The 17,969-nt window shown below is 39.7% G+C and overlaps 1 protein-coding gene across 1 annotated transcript; it reads right to left on the bottom strand.

Annotated features, from left to right (window-relative positions):
- Positions 1-428: 428 nt before the first annotated feature.
- LOC137272014 (uncharacterized) lies at positions 429-8,983 on the bottom strand. Its single transcript, XM_067804390.1, has 3 exons — positions 8,726-8,983; positions 8,560-8,686; positions 429-1,120 (listed from the first exon to the last, which is right to left on the bottom strand). The coding sequence occupies exons 1-3, from the start codon at positions 8,981-8,983 to the stop codon at positions 429-431; spliced, it is 1,077 nt and encodes a 358-aa protein (XP_067660491.1).
- Between the last annotated feature and the right edge of the window lie 8,986 nt (positions 8,984-17,969).

The raw sequence follows: 17,969 nt of genomic DNA, 5'->3' as shown, positions 1-17,969 counted from the left end.
GTCAACGTGTCATTGGGGTGTTCTTAATCACATTTCTGCTATCTAACACAGATTTTGATTAATAATAGTAAACCTTTACATGGAAGGAAGCATAAACTACATACTTCGTTTATTTGTTGTTTAACGCCGCACTCAGCAATATTCCAGCTTTATGGCGGCGGTCTGGGCCAGACAATCCAGTGATCACCAGCGTAAACATCCATTTACGCAACTGGAATACGATGACACGTGTAAACCAAGTCAGTGACACTGACCATCCGATCCCGTTAGTCGCCTCTTACGACAGGTTGATGGGTTGTTGATGACCAATGACGGTCTAAAACTGTTTGAGGCAGCACGGTGGGTTCGATGTAAATTTGGGGATTTAGTTCTGATGGAAAGAAATACATTGTATCGGATATTAAAGGATCTTCTGTTTGTAATGTAGTTCAAGCATTGATGATATGTTTCGTCTTACTTCTTTTCATCATTTCTGGAGACAGCGTTGCTGTAGATAAATCCGGTAACGGTCTCGTATCTATAGCTACAGGCGCCTCCGCGTCCACAAGGTCAGTGTTTGACACCACGAGGGATAGAGCTGTCACAACGCTGGATTCAGCTGATGTGTGGTCGGAGGTGGTTTTTCCTTGAGTGTCGAGGCTGGTACCGATGTCTGAGGCGCCAGTGTTCATAGTCTTTGATGCAGTTTCCGTCATATCCGTGAGCTGATACGTCGACGTCAATGCTGACGATGACGTCGCTTTAATTGGAGCGATATCTGAGGCGTCTGTGGTCATAGTCTTTGATGCAGTTTCCGTCATATCCATAAGCTTATGCGGCAAGGTCAAGGCTGACGATGACGTCGCTTTAATTTCGACAGAAGACGTCGCCATGTGTTCGAACTTGTCGACCTGACTGTAGGTCAAAATCATTGTCGGCGTTATCGGCCCTGCATTTAATGTGTCAGGTGACTGTGTGAGGTATTGGCCATTGTCCACCTGGGGCTTCAAGGTATCTGACAAAGAGGTTTCGATTTTGAGTGCAGCACTGAGCCTTGTTTCTGGATACTCGGCGACGTGGTAGGTCGACAATGTCCCATGGGCGGTGTTCTTTTCTGTGCTGTCGTGGCTTGTGTTTCCTTCTGTGAAATATGATCAGATTCAGTACTAGTATACATTTACATGACGTGTGACCCAGTCGTCTCAAATGTAATACAGTCACAAATGAATCTGTGGTTTAGATTAGCTTTTTGCCTGTATGATTGAATTTCGTTGGGTATTTTAAGACAGGCATGATGGATCAATAATTATGTCATTAACATTTATGTTACTTTTTTAAAAAACAACTTAGACTGCAGTGTTTATTTCGTTTCCTTCTATAAATATCATCAGATTCGGTAGTGGAATAGAGATCTGTCGCGATTAACATTTGTTTTGTAAAAAGAATATGAGAGGCAAGATGAATCAAATAATAATACAATAATATTTTTTTTAAATTACAGCGACGCAAACAGGTTCTGCTTGTTTCACTGCAATGTTTCGGTTTATTAATATTGTCTTTGCCGATTAAAATGTATTAATATAGCAACGAGATTTCGTGCTAGCCTAGCACAGTCAGGCTGGTTGAGGCCAACATCACCTGAGCGCCCTTGTCCAGGCAAAGACTTCATCCAGGAAGCGCTCCCTTATGGTGGCTGATTTGGACCATCGCTTTCTCGCCTTAAATTTTTCAGGCGAGAAAGCGATACCACAAGACGAGAAAGCGAAAACACGAGACGAGAAAGCGATAACACGAGACGAGAAAGCGATAACACGAGACGAGAAAGCGATAATGCGAGACGAGAAAGCAATAGCACTAGACGAGAAAGCGATAGAGCGAGAAATCGAGAAATCGAGAAATCGAGAAATCGATAAAGCGATAGAGCGAGAAAGCGATACAGCCAGTCGAGAAAGCGAGAAAGCGATATTTACCTTCATTCTGCCCTGTTCCTTGCCTGCGTATGACTTAATCCAACAGGAAGCTGAATCACCATTAGTTTTAGTCGCGTAGAATAAAATGCATATACTTTCAAATTCTATGGCAATCTTTAAACTTGTCTAGCTAATAATCCAACGGCGTGTTCTCTTTTTGCCGGCAGGTATTGCTATGGGATTAAAAGCGGTGGACCGTTCTAATCCTTAAAACAAACGGATTAGGCAGGGTCCATCTCACACTTCACATCATACACAGTCACATTTAAATTTACAAATACAAAGAAAATTTACTTAAAGACTTCACAGTCACATTTTAAAATGCAATATATCACGGACAATTTCAAGAACTTTATCACTCACACATAAATTTACATATATATCACGTATTATTTAGTCGCATTTCAATTTACAGTCCCACCAGATGGGACACTGCGTCACCATAAACAAGTGGTGAGATGGTGCCAGTTAAAAGTCTACATTTCTGGATGTCGATCCTAGCGTCGATGTTTTCTACTTTTTGGTCGAAGAGAAGCACTGGTTCAGATTTGATGATGTTAATCAACTTGAACGTATTTTGGTGACTGGCAGTTGAAAATATCAATATCTACAATGATGACTACAAGACTTACTGTTTCTCTGTTCTTGGTAGATGGTTGGCACTGGTCTCTGATCTACTGTCACGAGTTCCTTCAAGCCATTGATAAATGAATCCACCTTTAGTTTGGCATTGAAAGTCAAAATTCTCTCTTATAACTGGTCTCGCCGCGTCATATTCGATTACTGGTGATTACTGATGATAACTGAGTTCACTAATGAACTGTGTTCAGAGTACATGGCATGTGAGCGAACTCAGGTGTGTGAGACGACCCAGGGACAGCCTCTGCTGACCTTTAATCCTAATCTGCTTATAGCCAATGAAGGTGCAAAAAGAGAATAAACCAATCCAACAATAACCAAGACCAAGAGTGTTTTTGTTAAAATAAATGAGTGTTTTGAAAGCCTGTGAAAAGTATAACAAGGTCTGGATTAATTCCTGGTTTACATTTCTCTATTGTCATTTCCCTTGTTAAATGCCACCATTGTTATCTCATCACTCATGCCTGGATGAACAATCCCTGGATTCCATTTGCCCATCCACCCTACCAGTTTAGCGCTAATTAACAATCGGCTTCCCTTGTTATCTTATCACGGTTGTTTCCAGTATTTTTAGACTATGTCATTTAACTGGATGCATAAGTATTAATCAGTGTGATTTGATAAGTCTACGCAGTTGTACATTGCAATACTAAGCTCCTTCTAACCCTAGTAAATACGTCGTACGGCGTGCTATGTCGTATAGCGAGCTCTGATAAACAGAAACCTGGAAATCGTGGAAATATCAAAACGAGGCTCTGCCGCTAGAAAGGTTTAGCGGTCTCTGACGGAACTGATATTACATCAACCTCATTGTTCGTTACAGAACTACGCTCAATAAGCACAAAACAATACATAACAGGTTTAACTAGTGAGCCATATGCATTGTAAATCGTTTTACGACCTCATCAGAGAGGGGCAATCTGTGATTCCATAGTTAAAGTATGTTGCCTCAACCTCGACATTAGGTAGAGAATGACGGTGCAATAAAAGTTTAAAATTGAAATTCATTTGTAAATACCATTTTCTTATGAAACAAGGAATTGGAATTCAGTTTAACCAGAGTTGTTTGTGGTGTCAATTTACACTTTCACACGAGAAAATTCGGATCATCTGAAAAGTAGGTCATTGTCTGAATAGGTTAATGAGACTTATGTTTCGGTATGGTATGATATCAGATAAACGTGATAAAGAGCAAAGAGTTGTTCTTTGCATGGGCACTTGGCTTCATCATGCATTATTGTTAATGGTTCCAGTTGGTTGGAGTTTTGCTAAGAGCAACATAAATCGATCGCATCTCACTCACTTAAGCGTTTCCTACAGTATTGTACATTACGTGCTTGATAACAGTGTCTACACCAAAACGTTGCTTATATTATAATAAAGAAGCTGCCTATCCATAGAACTGTCCCCACTGTTCAGCACACCAACTGTTAAATACCTCTCGAAGTTCACTATGGTTAGTTAGCCCAGCGTTTAACTGCGTAGAGTATACTGTATATTTTCAGGTTTGACTGGACGAACGTTGGACTGCATCCTTTTGCCTAGGTTAGACCACTGACTGTGGAATGGTTCTGTTTCTACATTTAGGTACCAATTTAAGGTGTTTTACTGTCAAGCGCGCCTCTTCGTTTCTTGGGTAGCAGCGATTTAGGTAGAGTTCATAAAGGTGAAGATCGTCAGTTAATAAATTTTATCATCTTGAAGAAATCAAAGAAAGTACATGTGTAATTTTTGATAACCACGAAAACCACAAATGGTTCCAGCTTTTTTATTATTGCTAAGAGCGACGTAAATCGAATCTCACTCACTTAATGGGGTTGTTGCAGTGATTGCATTTTAGGATGAATGTTTGGATGTGGTTGAATACACCGTTTTAGGTTGCACTAGTGCTATCACAATGCCTTATTTGTCATTACCCCTCCCACTAATAATAATTGGTTGATGTCATTAAGTTGTGTAAGACAATTCTAGTTCAGTGATGGCATAAAATATGTAATTCCTTCACAAAATGAATATTTCCGGTATTTCACATTCAAATAGTATGCCAAAGGAAAGTCTACATCTATCACAAATTTCTCTAAATGTCAAGTCAAACAATGACAAAAACATTACTGGAAACCATTCTATACTATTGAGAAACTACGAATGGTGATAAAAACTCCAGTTCATTCATGCTCAGACAGGACTGAATTGTGGGTAATATCGCTTTCTCACTTTTACGCTCTCTCGCTCTATCGCTTTCTCGCACAATGATATCGCTTTCTCGTCTCGTGCTATCGCTTTCTCGTCTTGTGGTATCGCTTTCTCGTCTCGCGATATCGCTTTCTCGTCTCGCATCATCGCTTTCTCGTCTCGTGTTATCGCTTTCTCGTCTCGTGTTATCGCTTTCTCGTCTCGCGATATCGCTTTCTCGCCTGAACAATTTAAGGCGAGAAAGCGATGGCCCAAATCAGCCACCATACTCCCTAGATTTTGGGAGAATGTGTCTACCAACACTGCAGCCTTCTCCATTATCCAGGAACATCTTGATAATTCGGGTTTCGTAAAGGACAATCAAACTGAGTAAACTTAGTCTCAGTGTATTTCGTTACACTCCACCACTAAGTCTAACAAAACCTAGAAGGTCGCGTCAGGTAACCTTTGAGCGACCAATCACCGTCCAATCAAACGCGAGACGGTTAAATAGATTTAACCAATCAGACAACGGCTACTATTTAGGGATCGGAGGGACTTTCAAAATATTCAGGTCACTGACACAGATTTCTCCACAAACAAAAATCCACATATAACACAATTATTTGACCTGCAGTTTATAGGGTTTGGGGTTTCTGTTGACACGGTTACCATTAGCTAACGTTCCCGCAAGATGACATCCTTGAATATTGCCCAATCACCATTTTCAGCGACTGTTTACTCACCGTTGTCATGGTTGTGCGTACGCCGTGTGCATCATCCGGAAGCGAGCGTACGCTAAATAGCATTCAGAATCGTTCGGGTATGAACCTTTTCAAGATTAAAATTTCAAAAGGTGTGTGGGAATGTCCACTTTCGCGATTTGGTAAGCTGTGTTCTGACTGGTCAATCTCAAAGGTTACCTGACGCGACCTCCCATAAGGTTTTGTTAGACTCAGTAATGGAGTGTAAAGAAAAGTACTGAGGGTAAGTTTACTTAGACTGCGTAAAGGAGGTCTGCATGTTTGTCATGTTTGTCAATCACATTATTGTCAAGTGATCGAAAATACAATGACATAAAATGAATTCATTAGTTTTGTCAAAGACAAGGTCTGCTTTGTTCCAAAGAATTCTCATTTTTCTTTGACGCAGCTCAGTGTCATCATTTCTTGCACTTATCACTATGGACGATGTGAGTGAGTTTAGTTTTACGTCACTTATGGCAATATTCCAGCAATATCACGACGAAGGACACCAAAATGGGCTTCACACATTGTACCCAGGTCTTCGACGTGACGAGCGAACGCTTTAATCACTAGGCTACTCCCACCGCCCCCATGGACGGTGTGCATACATTAGATAGCGTATAAATGATTTTAGTCAGTTGTAACCAAGAGTGACACTCGGTTTCCATGGTAACACAAGCATGTTTACCTATCATTGCTGCCACACAAAAATGGCCATGTTCAGATAAAGGTATGCAGAGCTTCTCAGGACAACTGCTACTGCTGCAGCTTTTTTTACCAATCTGAAATTTGAAAAACACCTGTTAACAACTGACAAGTTTGACGATCTATCAGTAGAAGGCTCTACCCTGATCCTCAGTCACAGATCGTTTCAACACAAGCTAAAGCCAGGAGTCGGCATGATAGTGCAGGGTGAAGTAGTGAAGCATGCAACAAATCATTTAAAGATTCTATCCAAGGCATATGTAAGAAACCATAAGAAAAAAACAACACTTTTCGGGGGATGGGGGGTGGGGTGGGGTGGGGGGGTGGGGGGGGGGGGAGTGTATGAGGGGTTAAAAATATCAAGAAATCTGAAACGAACTGTGTAACCTTAAATATTTTAAAAACGTGAATACCTCTGGTAATGACAGTGACCGTAATGTGGACCCGGGACCGGTGACCGATAAGACTAGACTGTGACTAGATGTGCGTAATGATGGAATATCAATAAATTAAACTTTCAGTGCTGTTAAAAAATTAAAGACAGGTAAATTCTCACTTCATTCTCACGGGCAAAAAAGTGAACGCTTTTTATGTTGAATTTATGGCGAAGTTCTTTCAATGATTGACTCTTGTTGTATTTGTGATCTGTGCTATTCCTCCCCATCTGTCCATTACATTACACGTGCTCTTCGTCACTGATGGGGTTCTCATGGACAGTGTTAGTGCATTGTCCCAAATGATGGCTTCATTCAACGTACCATAACTTTAAAATCATTGATAAGGATGTTCACTTTCTTTTGCCCACAAATTTAGTTAAATTAATCACTTTGGTTTTAAATGGCCGCCTGACAACTTTCGTTAATGATAATTCTGTTATTTCCGAAATATTTCCGAATCCGGTTTAGTATTCCACAGCATTCCAGTAATGTTCAGTATGTCACAAATGATAACACATTTAGTTCATTAACTGTCAGTGATATTTTCAGATCTGAAACAGAAGAAATGTTGCAGTGTTTTTGTAGGTTTCCAAAAAGCAGTTGATATCATGACGTACATGGCGTGTATGTCTTTGGCAAAAAAACTTCTATATGTTATTAATGCAAAGTGCCTACATGGTTTTCAAAATCTATATAAAAATACTCAACCATGTATAAAATATGGTGAAAATCATCTGTTGTTGTTGTTGTTGTTGTTTCTACTTTGGATGATGGAATGCGTCAGGGAGAAAATCTGATGCCACTATTATTTTCCCTCAACCTTAATGATATTGACAATTTTTATAAATGAAAATACCTGTAAAGGTATAGACTTAGATAATGTTGTTGATATCTTAAAAGTGTACATATTTCTATATGTAGATAATACCGTTTTACTTGCACAGAATCCTACTGACTTACACCATTGTTAAGATATTTATGGCCAGTATTGTAATATACAGAGGTTGGGATTTATATCAAGAAAACCAAGACTTATACTGTTCACAAAAATAGAAATTATGAATCATTTTAGAAGAATTTATTGCGTCAGTTTGGGAGCAGTCATGTCATGTAATTACAATGGTATATATTCCATTTAAATATTAAATGTTCTCGTCACGATATGATTGAAATATTGCCGACGTAACGTTAAATATTAACTCACTCACCGTGGTATTAAGGTGTAAATTCAGACGTCTGTAGACAAAGGCTTCGCCAAAACAACAGCAGCCTTTCTTGTTGTGTTTCTGTTTAAATAGGTAAATAAGACTGGATAACTCAAGAAAGTCGCTCTTCCTGAAGCCTTCCCCACTCTTCCTGCAATGCGATGTCCATCCATAGATGTGTCTCAAACCAGACGCGTAGCTACCATTATAAGAAAAAGCCAGGGCTTACACATGATTGTTGCTAAAAGAGGTTGGACAAGTCTGCAATACTATCTAAATATAAAGCTTTGCAATCTGTCGGGCTTACACGAAATAGCTGGATTACTACGCGCCTGGATGCATGTTAGGACGCTGACGTAGGCGTCGATCGAGTCCATCCCATATCGTTTACATCTGGTGATCGGGAAGGCCAAGACACTGAGGTTAGAATTGGCATGATGGCGGAGCGTGACGCGTGTAGTACGTGAAGTACATGCTCAAACAACTCCCCCTGTCGGTCCATCATCGTATGAATGTGGCGGGCAAGGTCTCTTTTGATGTACTGATTTGCTGTAAAATTCCCCTGAACCACCACTAAATCAGATCCTTGTGTACGATGAAGGCGCCGTCTTCCATCTCGCCCACTGAAGAAGATATCGTGATTCACCACTGAACCAGACTCACCTCCAGATTTTAAGGTTCCAGTCCCGGACTCTACGACACCAACCCAAGCGATCGTACCGATGAAAGTCTCTCAAAACAGGGGCGACAACAGTTGGTCGGAAAGTCCTCTCAAACCGGGGATACGTTATGTAGTCTCCAATCTTGGGCGGCACTGGTCTGCTGGAAACGATCTTGGGAAACAACAACAGAACCAGTTTAACTTAACTTACCCGCAATATGGTCTTTATGTACATCCAGTTCCGATCAGGTACCACCGGCCCCGTGGCGTTGTGAAGGTGACACTGGCGTCTCCCGGGGTTGTAGCTGATGCTGGCACATCGGGGGAAGTAGCCGCACAGTTCGTAACACTGAAACATCACGGACAGTCGGACAGACTGAATGACCGGGCCATGAAAATAGCCAGATGTTTTGTACTTCTCCAGTAATGAGTCCATGTAAGCTGGACTTCCATCTGAACCGATGGACATTATGAAGACGCATACTAACACGCGACATAGCATTGTTAGAAAGGAATATGTGTCTGAGATCTGTTCCCAGGCAATTGCGATCAGTGGGCGGAGCCGTGAACTCAGACGAGTGTTTCGGAATGTGACGCGAGTGACAGTTGCTTCATAGGAAAGTTTTGGAATGTGACGAGTTGCTTAAGATGCACCAACAGTGTTGTATCGATCCAGTATGACGTCAGAGTGATGTATTTTATATATGTTGATAAAGTAGCATTCGCACAATATAGATATATATGTGTAATAATGCGTTGTATTTGTGGATTCAGTCACGAATGAATTATATAAATAACTAGGTACTGACAGTATAAATCACCTTATCTTTATATCCTTTATATCTCCAACATCATCTGTCCAGAAATATGAAGACTCTCTTCACTACGATATACGTCTGATTATGTATTTAGTAATAACGGGTTCGTCTAAAAATCACGTTTATTTGGAAACCAAAACTGTTCCACTATAGTAAACAAAGAACTTTAAATTGCAGTGTATATGTTTAATAAATTTAACAAACAGCCTTACAAAGGCGTTATTTCTCGTATTTGCGACATTTGTATATCATTTACATTGTGCATTTATCATGACATGTTTACTTCCTTCCATTGTATCCCGTAGCGGTATTTATATAAACTTATGCTTGTTTACCAGTCTGGTTCCTTTCATTGGAAATATTATATTTAAATCATATCCTTATCAACGGAACTTACCACAATAAGTTCAATGGGTGTTGCGTTTATATTCCGGATAAAACAGATGAAATACATAGTCAGCATCTTACATATATTCTACTTGTAAACATCCGCGTTCGATCCTTTCATCCTTATCAACCGAAGATGTTAGATAAGATTAGAAGATAGGATTTGTAAGTTTTGCAGATCTTTTGAAGATGAGCTACACCTTACTCATCGCGTGTGATATTTGTTCTGGTATTAGGTAACAATTTATGGCGGGTATCATCCCTTACTAACCCTTTATTTTCACAAATGTCTTCAAAAGCTCAGTCTGTATTCTTATTAAGTAATATAAGATTTGTGAAGCCTCTTGACGCATTATAATCGTAAATGTATAACAGACCCAGTCTCAGTCAGTAATTATCATAACGCCTACTAATACTTTAACCTTTTAGTCTTGTATTCAAAAAATTGAAATTTCGAGTTTTTGAAAGAAACTTGACGCGACGAGAAAATATTCGAAATTTCCAATTTTTGACTGAAACTTGAAGCAGCGAGTAAATATTCGAAATTTCAAGTTTTTGAAAGAAACTTGAAGCAACGAGAAAATACTCGAAATTTCAAGTTTTTGAAAGAAACTTGAAGTAACGAGAAAATATTCGAAATTTCAAGTTTTTGACTGAAAATTCTCGCAGTAACGAAAACTTAATCGAAGCAATGAAAACATATTTGAAATAACGAGAAAATACTCGAAGTTACGAGAAATTTATTGAAATAACGAAAAAATACTCGAAGCAACGAGTAAATAATTGAAGTAACGAGAACTGTCTCTGAAAAAAATATTTTGTGCTACAAAAGTGACAGCATTAGGCTTTCGGAATATCATCCTTTAACGGCAGGTTCTATAAGGATAAAATATAAGTTTTAATGCACGACCTCCGTCAAAAACTATGACGTTTGTGCAGATTTGTCTGTGGTGGGAGTCTCTGAAACGTATATAGCCCTCACTCTTTAAAATTGTACAAGATCTTTTGAAATCTTCACCAGGATCATAAATTATTAACGTTCTCTGTTCAAGCGATTCATCAATGTGCCTGATTTGAAATGAGCCATTGTGAGCATCAGAAGGTATGTTTTTTATCGAACAGAAACAGTTGAAACTTGATCACTCAGAAATAGTAGCGACGTCTTCAGGGCCTAGATTGTTTCAATGATGAATAGTAAAATTTTAATGTCAATGTTTATAAATTACAACTATTCTTTTACATAAAATGACATGTTCTTATTAAATGACGTATTGTTATTGGTTCAGCTGATTTAACATTTAGCATTAAAGTATTTTTCGAACCCATCTGTTACCTATATGTGCTGTAACGGGTGTATGTTCCAGAATGACACAAGAATTTAAAATATGCATTTCTTTTATGATATTAATGATGCTTCTTTAATACTAAAATGTTCTTTATAACTGACAGAGCATATTAATATGCGTTTTCTCAACCATCAATAATGGAAATTTACGAACGTCGCTCATATCATGATAGTGTACATTACACTGCAATCAGCAACAATAATAAAACGTTCACAATATCTTTCTTTGCAGCTCTTTTAAAGAATATTATTTCCAGCCCCAAATAGTTGTTTGGCTTTTTAATCTACCCTTCTGTTTTTCTCAGCATTGCAGTATACTGACAGAGAGAAATGTGCATCAGGCACAGCATGACCCTGCCACCTACCGACTCGCCCAAACCCTCTTGCCTACCTACCTTCCTACTACATACCTACCTTCCTCCTACCTACCTACCTTCCTCCTACTTACCTACCCACCTACCTACATACATACATACATACCTACCTACATATATACCTACCTACCTATATACCTACCTACCTTCCTGCCTACCTCCTACCACCTACCAACCTTCCATCTACCAACCTATCTCCTACCTACCTCCTACCACCTATCAACCTTCCTCCTACATACCTTCCTACATACCTACCTCCTACATACCTACCTTCCTCCGAGCTTCCTATCTACCTCCTAAAACCTACCAACCTTTCTCCTACCTACCCACCCGCCTCTTACCTACTTACTACTTTCCTCCCTACTTACACACCTACCTACCTACATTCCTCCTACCAACCTTCCTACCTACCTCCTCCATACATACCCCCACCTACGTTCCTCCTACCCTCCAACCTACTGCTAGACACATATTAGATGATCCTGCGCACTAAACGCATTTGTGACGAGAGGCGGTACAACGAATTGGGCGAGTACACTTGGCTGCTACAGGTAGCTTGACGATTATGCACGTGCAATACATGCTAACCGTCACATGAAATCTACACCGCTACTGATTAACACCTGTCTCGCTACTGTGTAACACCAGTCTCGCTACTGTTTTACACCTGTCTCAGTACTGTTAAACAGATTTCAGCTGTAGCAGAAAATGTCCAAGTTAGGAATACATGGGCAAATAGTTCATTCTCAGGCAAGGGAGATAGCATACAATGTTATCATGTATATGCACAAAAATTGTGCAATCAAAGCAGATTCTCTTTTACAAAGTAGCCGTGCTACTGGACTCTCAACGGCAACTTTAAAGCGCATTAAGGCAGAAGGTGGTAGGAGTGTGAGTGGACCTACATTTATTAGTCCCACCAAGTTGCTCAAACCCCAAACTTGCAGTTACAAACCTGATGATTTCGACCGCTGTGCAGTCCGTCAATTTGTACAAAGTTTATATGGCGTTAAAAAAACAACTACCCACTCTGGATACGATGTATGACATGGCAAAGTGCCAGTTGAACTACAAGGGTTCTAAGGAAAGTTGTCGAAAAAATCTCAAAGACATGGGGTTTAGGTGGCGAAAAACGCAGTCAACCCGTAAACTTTTAATGGAACGTAAAGACATTGTTTCCAAGCGTACTTGCGTGCAACGCAGGGGGAACATGAACTTCTCGATATTTATCAGACAACCTGTCTCCCTCTTGTTCCAAGTGGATCAAGCCCTTACAATTAGGATAGTCACCATGGTCATGTTGAGGGGCGATTATGGTATGTGTGAACCATCAATGGCACCTCCACAACCAGGGAGTCCCCATCGTTCTTCGTATTCCTGGATCACATCCTTCAGATCATCACCATCAGGAAACTTGATGTATCAAGGCGCCAAATGTTCCATAATAACACTGCAAACATTATGGACATAGTCAAAACCCGATGACTTTCCAAGACCAAATAAGTTAGAAACTGTTCTGTACTCAGCTGAGGAAGCCAGCCAATATATGGCTGCTGCAACCTGATGTTTAGTATCAACTGGTTTGCATATGGTGCTGTTTCTCAAGATGAGGCGCCAACTCATTACAGATGAAATCAAATGTCTCTTTTCATCTTGAAGTTCTCAATCCATTGTACCTCATCAAAAGAATTTAAAACAGTATCATTCCACCAAGTCTGGATCCTTTCTTTTCTGTATATTTCTCTTTCACGACTGAGTCCAATGGTCAATGATGCAGACAAAACGTATGGTAGATATCTGTAAGATCTTCTACGTTGAACTAATAGTGCTTGTCAGTTGCGAAATTAAACACTTTACTACACAAAATACTAATAAACATCAGCGCATATGAACGCATTGCAAATATACAATTTGCACACGTGTGTTACCAGGAGTATTTTGCACACGTATGCAAAAGTGTACATATGAATGGGGCCATTTATCATCCAAAAATGTGTTCCACAGGATATATCTCTTGTGTGAGATCAGACGATGTCTCCTAGGCGATATCGTTTTGTCAGTAGATTTTGTACAATGCCCTGATAATGCTATGACGTCGTGAAGTTGATGACGTCACAATGCTATGACATCGCTGCACTGCAAAATCTAGTGGCAGTACTGTGTTCAGAGATTTTATCATTTTTCACTGAAAACTAATGGAGAAGGATTTTTATGATAACTAGAATCTCACCCTCGTGTCTACTGATATCTCGTTCATAAAGGTGAAAATATCAACGGCAAGCCTCGGATATGTATTACTTTATCAACTTGTGTGAGATTGTCTATTTACTGGCCACAAGTGATGACATGTGACCGGATATCAGAATACAATCAACAATATGACTGAGTGACGTCATCGTATTGATCTTATATACGAAAATATCGTGACCATGAAATATTCTATACAAAGCGCCACACAAACACAGGCACACACAATTCCAAGATACCAACCACCACAATGCTGGTACAACATATCTGACCAGGTAAATCACGCTAAACAACATGATACCTTCTATTAAATTACTTCAATGTGTTCCAGGACCAGCGATCAGTGGGTTTTCCAGCAAGCCATAATACCGTTTTTAGAACAATGACCGCTTGAAATAACTGTGTGCAAACCTAACCTACAAGTCAGTGGTGAAAGTCTGGCCTTTAAGAACATCGACAGATTTACAAGAGCGCTAGGAATGACCCCAATCGAATTATTCATACAGCAAAAGTGGAAGCGGCATCAGATAGGATAAAGAGAATCCTAGTCAACTTCATAATTTTATGAAGCAACTACTTGGTAGAGAAGAGGATTTTAAGTTACCGGATCATACTTCCAAAACAACTGTTGTTGACCATTTCTCGGGCTAATTTGAGGGTAAAATCGCAAAGATCAAGGATGGTTTGATCTTGAGGAATTTTAAACATTCATCCAAGAGGGAGTTGAGAAACTGCTTAAGTCTTCAAAGAGGAACATGCCTGATTGACCCACTTCCTAACAAACTGTTTTTTGAGAATTTGGACATCTTGCTGCAGGTCATAACTATACTGAAAGCCATTAAAAACGCAATTGGTATTTGTCGTCCTGGAATATACAAAACTTCTGTTGAAGGTGGTTTTTTTTCCAGTGATACAGTGGATGTAGGGATAACAGTCTGATATTCCTGCCCATTTCGAGTTTGAAACCCAGAACATTCGTCTATAAAACTGAACCTTTGACTTTTCTCGTAAATACGACTACATTCATGAAACGCGTTGCGTACGCGCATTACCTGCACCCAGGCCCTTTAAAAACACAGGGAGTTGTGAAACTGAATCACGTTGAGAAAATGTCACGCTTGACACAAGACGAAAGGAATCAGGTTCTCGCTATGGTTAGCGGCGTTTCTTCAGATGTGATGATTGTTAGTCACTGTAATGTGCATTCATCCACTATTGGATAACTCAGAAAACGTTTTCGGGCCACCGGAAGTGATGCATTTGTCCTCGACCTGGTGCACCACCTTTGACGACAGCTCGACAGGACCGCATTATCCGAGTCTCGCACTTCAAAATCGGTTCAAAACAGCTGCTAAAACTGCAAAGAGGACAATTGGGACAAGACACCGTCATGTCTGCGCCCAAAGGGTGCGAAGACGCCTTAACGCGAATTAAGCGTACCCTTTGCAGATGGATGTCAATGGATTTATCGACGTCGAGAAGAAAGACTTGCGCCAAACTGAGTTTTGGGAGAGCTGGTGCCATGACCAAAGACAAGTGCTGAATTGACACCGACCCTTCAACATCACTGGCAGACCATTCCACAGCTGTTTCTGAGAACTCTGTGTCTTCCATGCCCCCGGTGACTGTCTTGCAGTGCACTATGGTCACACACGATATTGACTGCAAGTGACCCTCCTTTGTTTGATGTCGTTGTGGCGTCACTGACGTTTTTGTTGATTGAACATTTTCCGATTAATTTATCCACAGATGTTTATTTAAAACATATCTTCCAGTTACGTCTATATGTGTTGACATTTGTGTGAGTAAAGAAAGTATGAAATCGCGTTTTAATGGCTTTCAGTATAAAATAATAAACACTAGCTTGTCTTCGGGTGTTTTCCTAGACGTCCTGAAGAATACAGGTTATCAGACCTCTTATAAAGAAGAACAACTTGGATCGACATTCATTAAGTAACCATAGACCAGTTTTTCGGGGTTTTTTTTAAATATTTAGGAGAAGGCGGCAAAATGAGGCTACATTTGGTGAACCACAAACTGTTGGGAGGACTTTATGTCTACTTATCGCACAACAGTACCGAGACAGCATTGTTGCGGATACTGAATGAACTGAGGACCAAGACTGACAAGGACCACATGCCGTCTCTTACATTATTGGATCTCTCAGTGGCGTATGATACGGTGGATCACAACAACTCCTTCAACGAGTTAACGACTGGATAAACATTATTGGTGTTCCTCTTACCTAGATCCAATCCTGTCTTGACAGCCGAAGACAGAATGTTATCATAGGGTCAACCATCTTGCTGTACCAAACTTACATGCGGAGTACCACAGGGATCGGTTCTAAGTATTGCTCTCTTTATACCAATCAGTTTGACTGGCGGAATCATAAAATGGCATGATCTGGGTCACCAATGATATATGCTGATGATACTCAAGTCCTGGATGGTTATGAACTTTCACAAGTTGCTGAATCTATTCAGGAAACAAGTGTATGTGCATCAGATATGAAATCATGGATGTCGTGTGTAGCAAATTGAAACTTAACGATTGAAAACTGGGGTTGGTAGGCTCTATGCAACAACTTAAGATGTCAACTGACGGTTAAAATTTGTGACTATGTAGCACTGTTATAGATGTCTTCCCCAAGGTAGAAACCTTGGTTGTCTATTTTGACTTAGAGCTGTCCATGAATTCAAATCAAAACATTAATTACAGAAGTTTCGTATGCTGACTGGGCTCCGTTCTATTTCGCACCTCAGTACAATTACCAGTCCAGAATCTTTACACCAACTTTTCAAATGGACCTTTAGATATTAATCAGTATTATCTGAAACATCTAATCGACTGTATACTGCAACACCACGCTCCTTCTAATCCTGCAAACACGACGTTTAGCATGCTCTGTCGCACAGTGTGTTCTGCATTTATTATCACGTTTCTGTGCGGAAATGTTTACTCGAGCTACAACGAGATGTATAGCGTCATGAAATCATTTATATTTTTATTATTTCAAATAAAGTTTTCAGTAATATCTTAGTGATCTGTTCTAGAATTGCCCACGTGATACTAGAGATGATGGATCCGAACTCCAGATAAGGTGCATATTTGTGTATTTTACTCAATGAAAATCACATTTACTTAATTAATTACAAAAATTGCAAAGAGAATCACTAAAAGCCAGTAAGTCTATAACAACTCGCCCAATTAACTAAATTAACTTGCGTATGATTCGTCGTGGCGCCCAAACTCTACAACAGCATGAACTAATGGTAGGCGATACCTCTACATACATATGCTGTTATATACCCGTAGCCACTGTCCTTGGTTTACTCTAATAGTCACATGACTTCCATGTTCTATACTTCTATATGGCTCTGAAATATGAGGACTACAACAATATGACCATTTATATATGAGTCCATTTATATGCATGCAAACAAGTTCTTGGGCTGAAACCAAACACGTGTAATATGATGGTCTAGGGAGATTCCCTATGTTATATACTCTTCAACCATAGCAATAACGTATCGGGTAAGATTATTGCATATGCCATGCCAGAGGTTTCCGAAAAAAATGTTATGATATGATGAAATTGTATGACGAAAATTGGAAAAGAAATTGGGTGACTGATATTAGAGAGCTGCTGTTCAAAACTGGTCATAGTTATGTGTGGTGTGATCACAGTGGTCAGTTACATACAAATTTAATCATATCATGTACACAAAGAATGAAAGATGTATTTCCAATCTTTCGACGTTTCGAAAAATCGACGTAAAAAGTTTCATATCGCTCTCTGTCGTTTCCGTTGCTCTTCCCATGAAGTATATATTGAAACTAGCAGGTGTAAAGGTATACAAAGGGAAAACAGAATATGTGATTTATGCAATATGAATACTGTTGAAGATAAACAATACCCGATTGCTTGAAAAATTATCTTTAGTTCAAGCTTCAGGAAAACCGTACTGCAACGGTGATATTTTAGGGCCGTTTCCCAGACACACAGAAAGTACAGCTGGACAAAACTGCTGGCTTTACTGCAGTCTTTCTTTCCGTTCCAAAGACAGGTAAAATACTATTCCTCGGATTTTATTAACAATATATTGACTGTGGTTCGGTGGTAGTAAGGTCTCATTTGGCAATCGTTATGAACTGCCAACGTGGATCATATTTCAAACACACACTAAGAGCCACCTACAGTGTGTGTTGTCGGTCTCATCGAAACAACACTTAAAATATAGTGTAATGATTCTGCTGAATGCTACCAAAAAACATGAATGA

This window comes from Haliotis asinina, chromosome 2 (assembly GCF_037392515.1).
Source record: "Haliotis asinina isolate JCU_RB_2024 chromosome 2, JCU_Hal_asi_v2, whole genome shotgun sequence".
Taxonomy (NCBI): Eukaryota; Metazoa; Mollusca; class Gastropoda; order Lepetellida; family Haliotidae; genus Haliotis; species Haliotis asinina.
The sequence above is the reverse complement of the archived record's forward strand: the minus strand, read 5'-3'. Positions and strand labels throughout refer to the sequence as shown.

Bases quoted from the DNA above. Each gene is read 5' to 3' on its own strand.
- LOC137272014 (XM_067804390.1), bottom strand. From the start codon at position 8,983: ATGTCCATCGGTTCAGATGGAAGTCCAGCTTACATGGACTCATTACTG. The intron at 8,687-8,725 runs GTAAGTTAAGTT...TTGTTTCCCAAG, and splicing joins ACATAAAGACCATATTGCGG to ATCGTTTCCAGCAGACCAGT. The intron at 1,121-8,559 runs GTTGGTGTCGTA...CATATTTCACAG, and splicing joins TCATCGGTACGATCGCTTGG to AAGGAAACACAAGCCACGAC.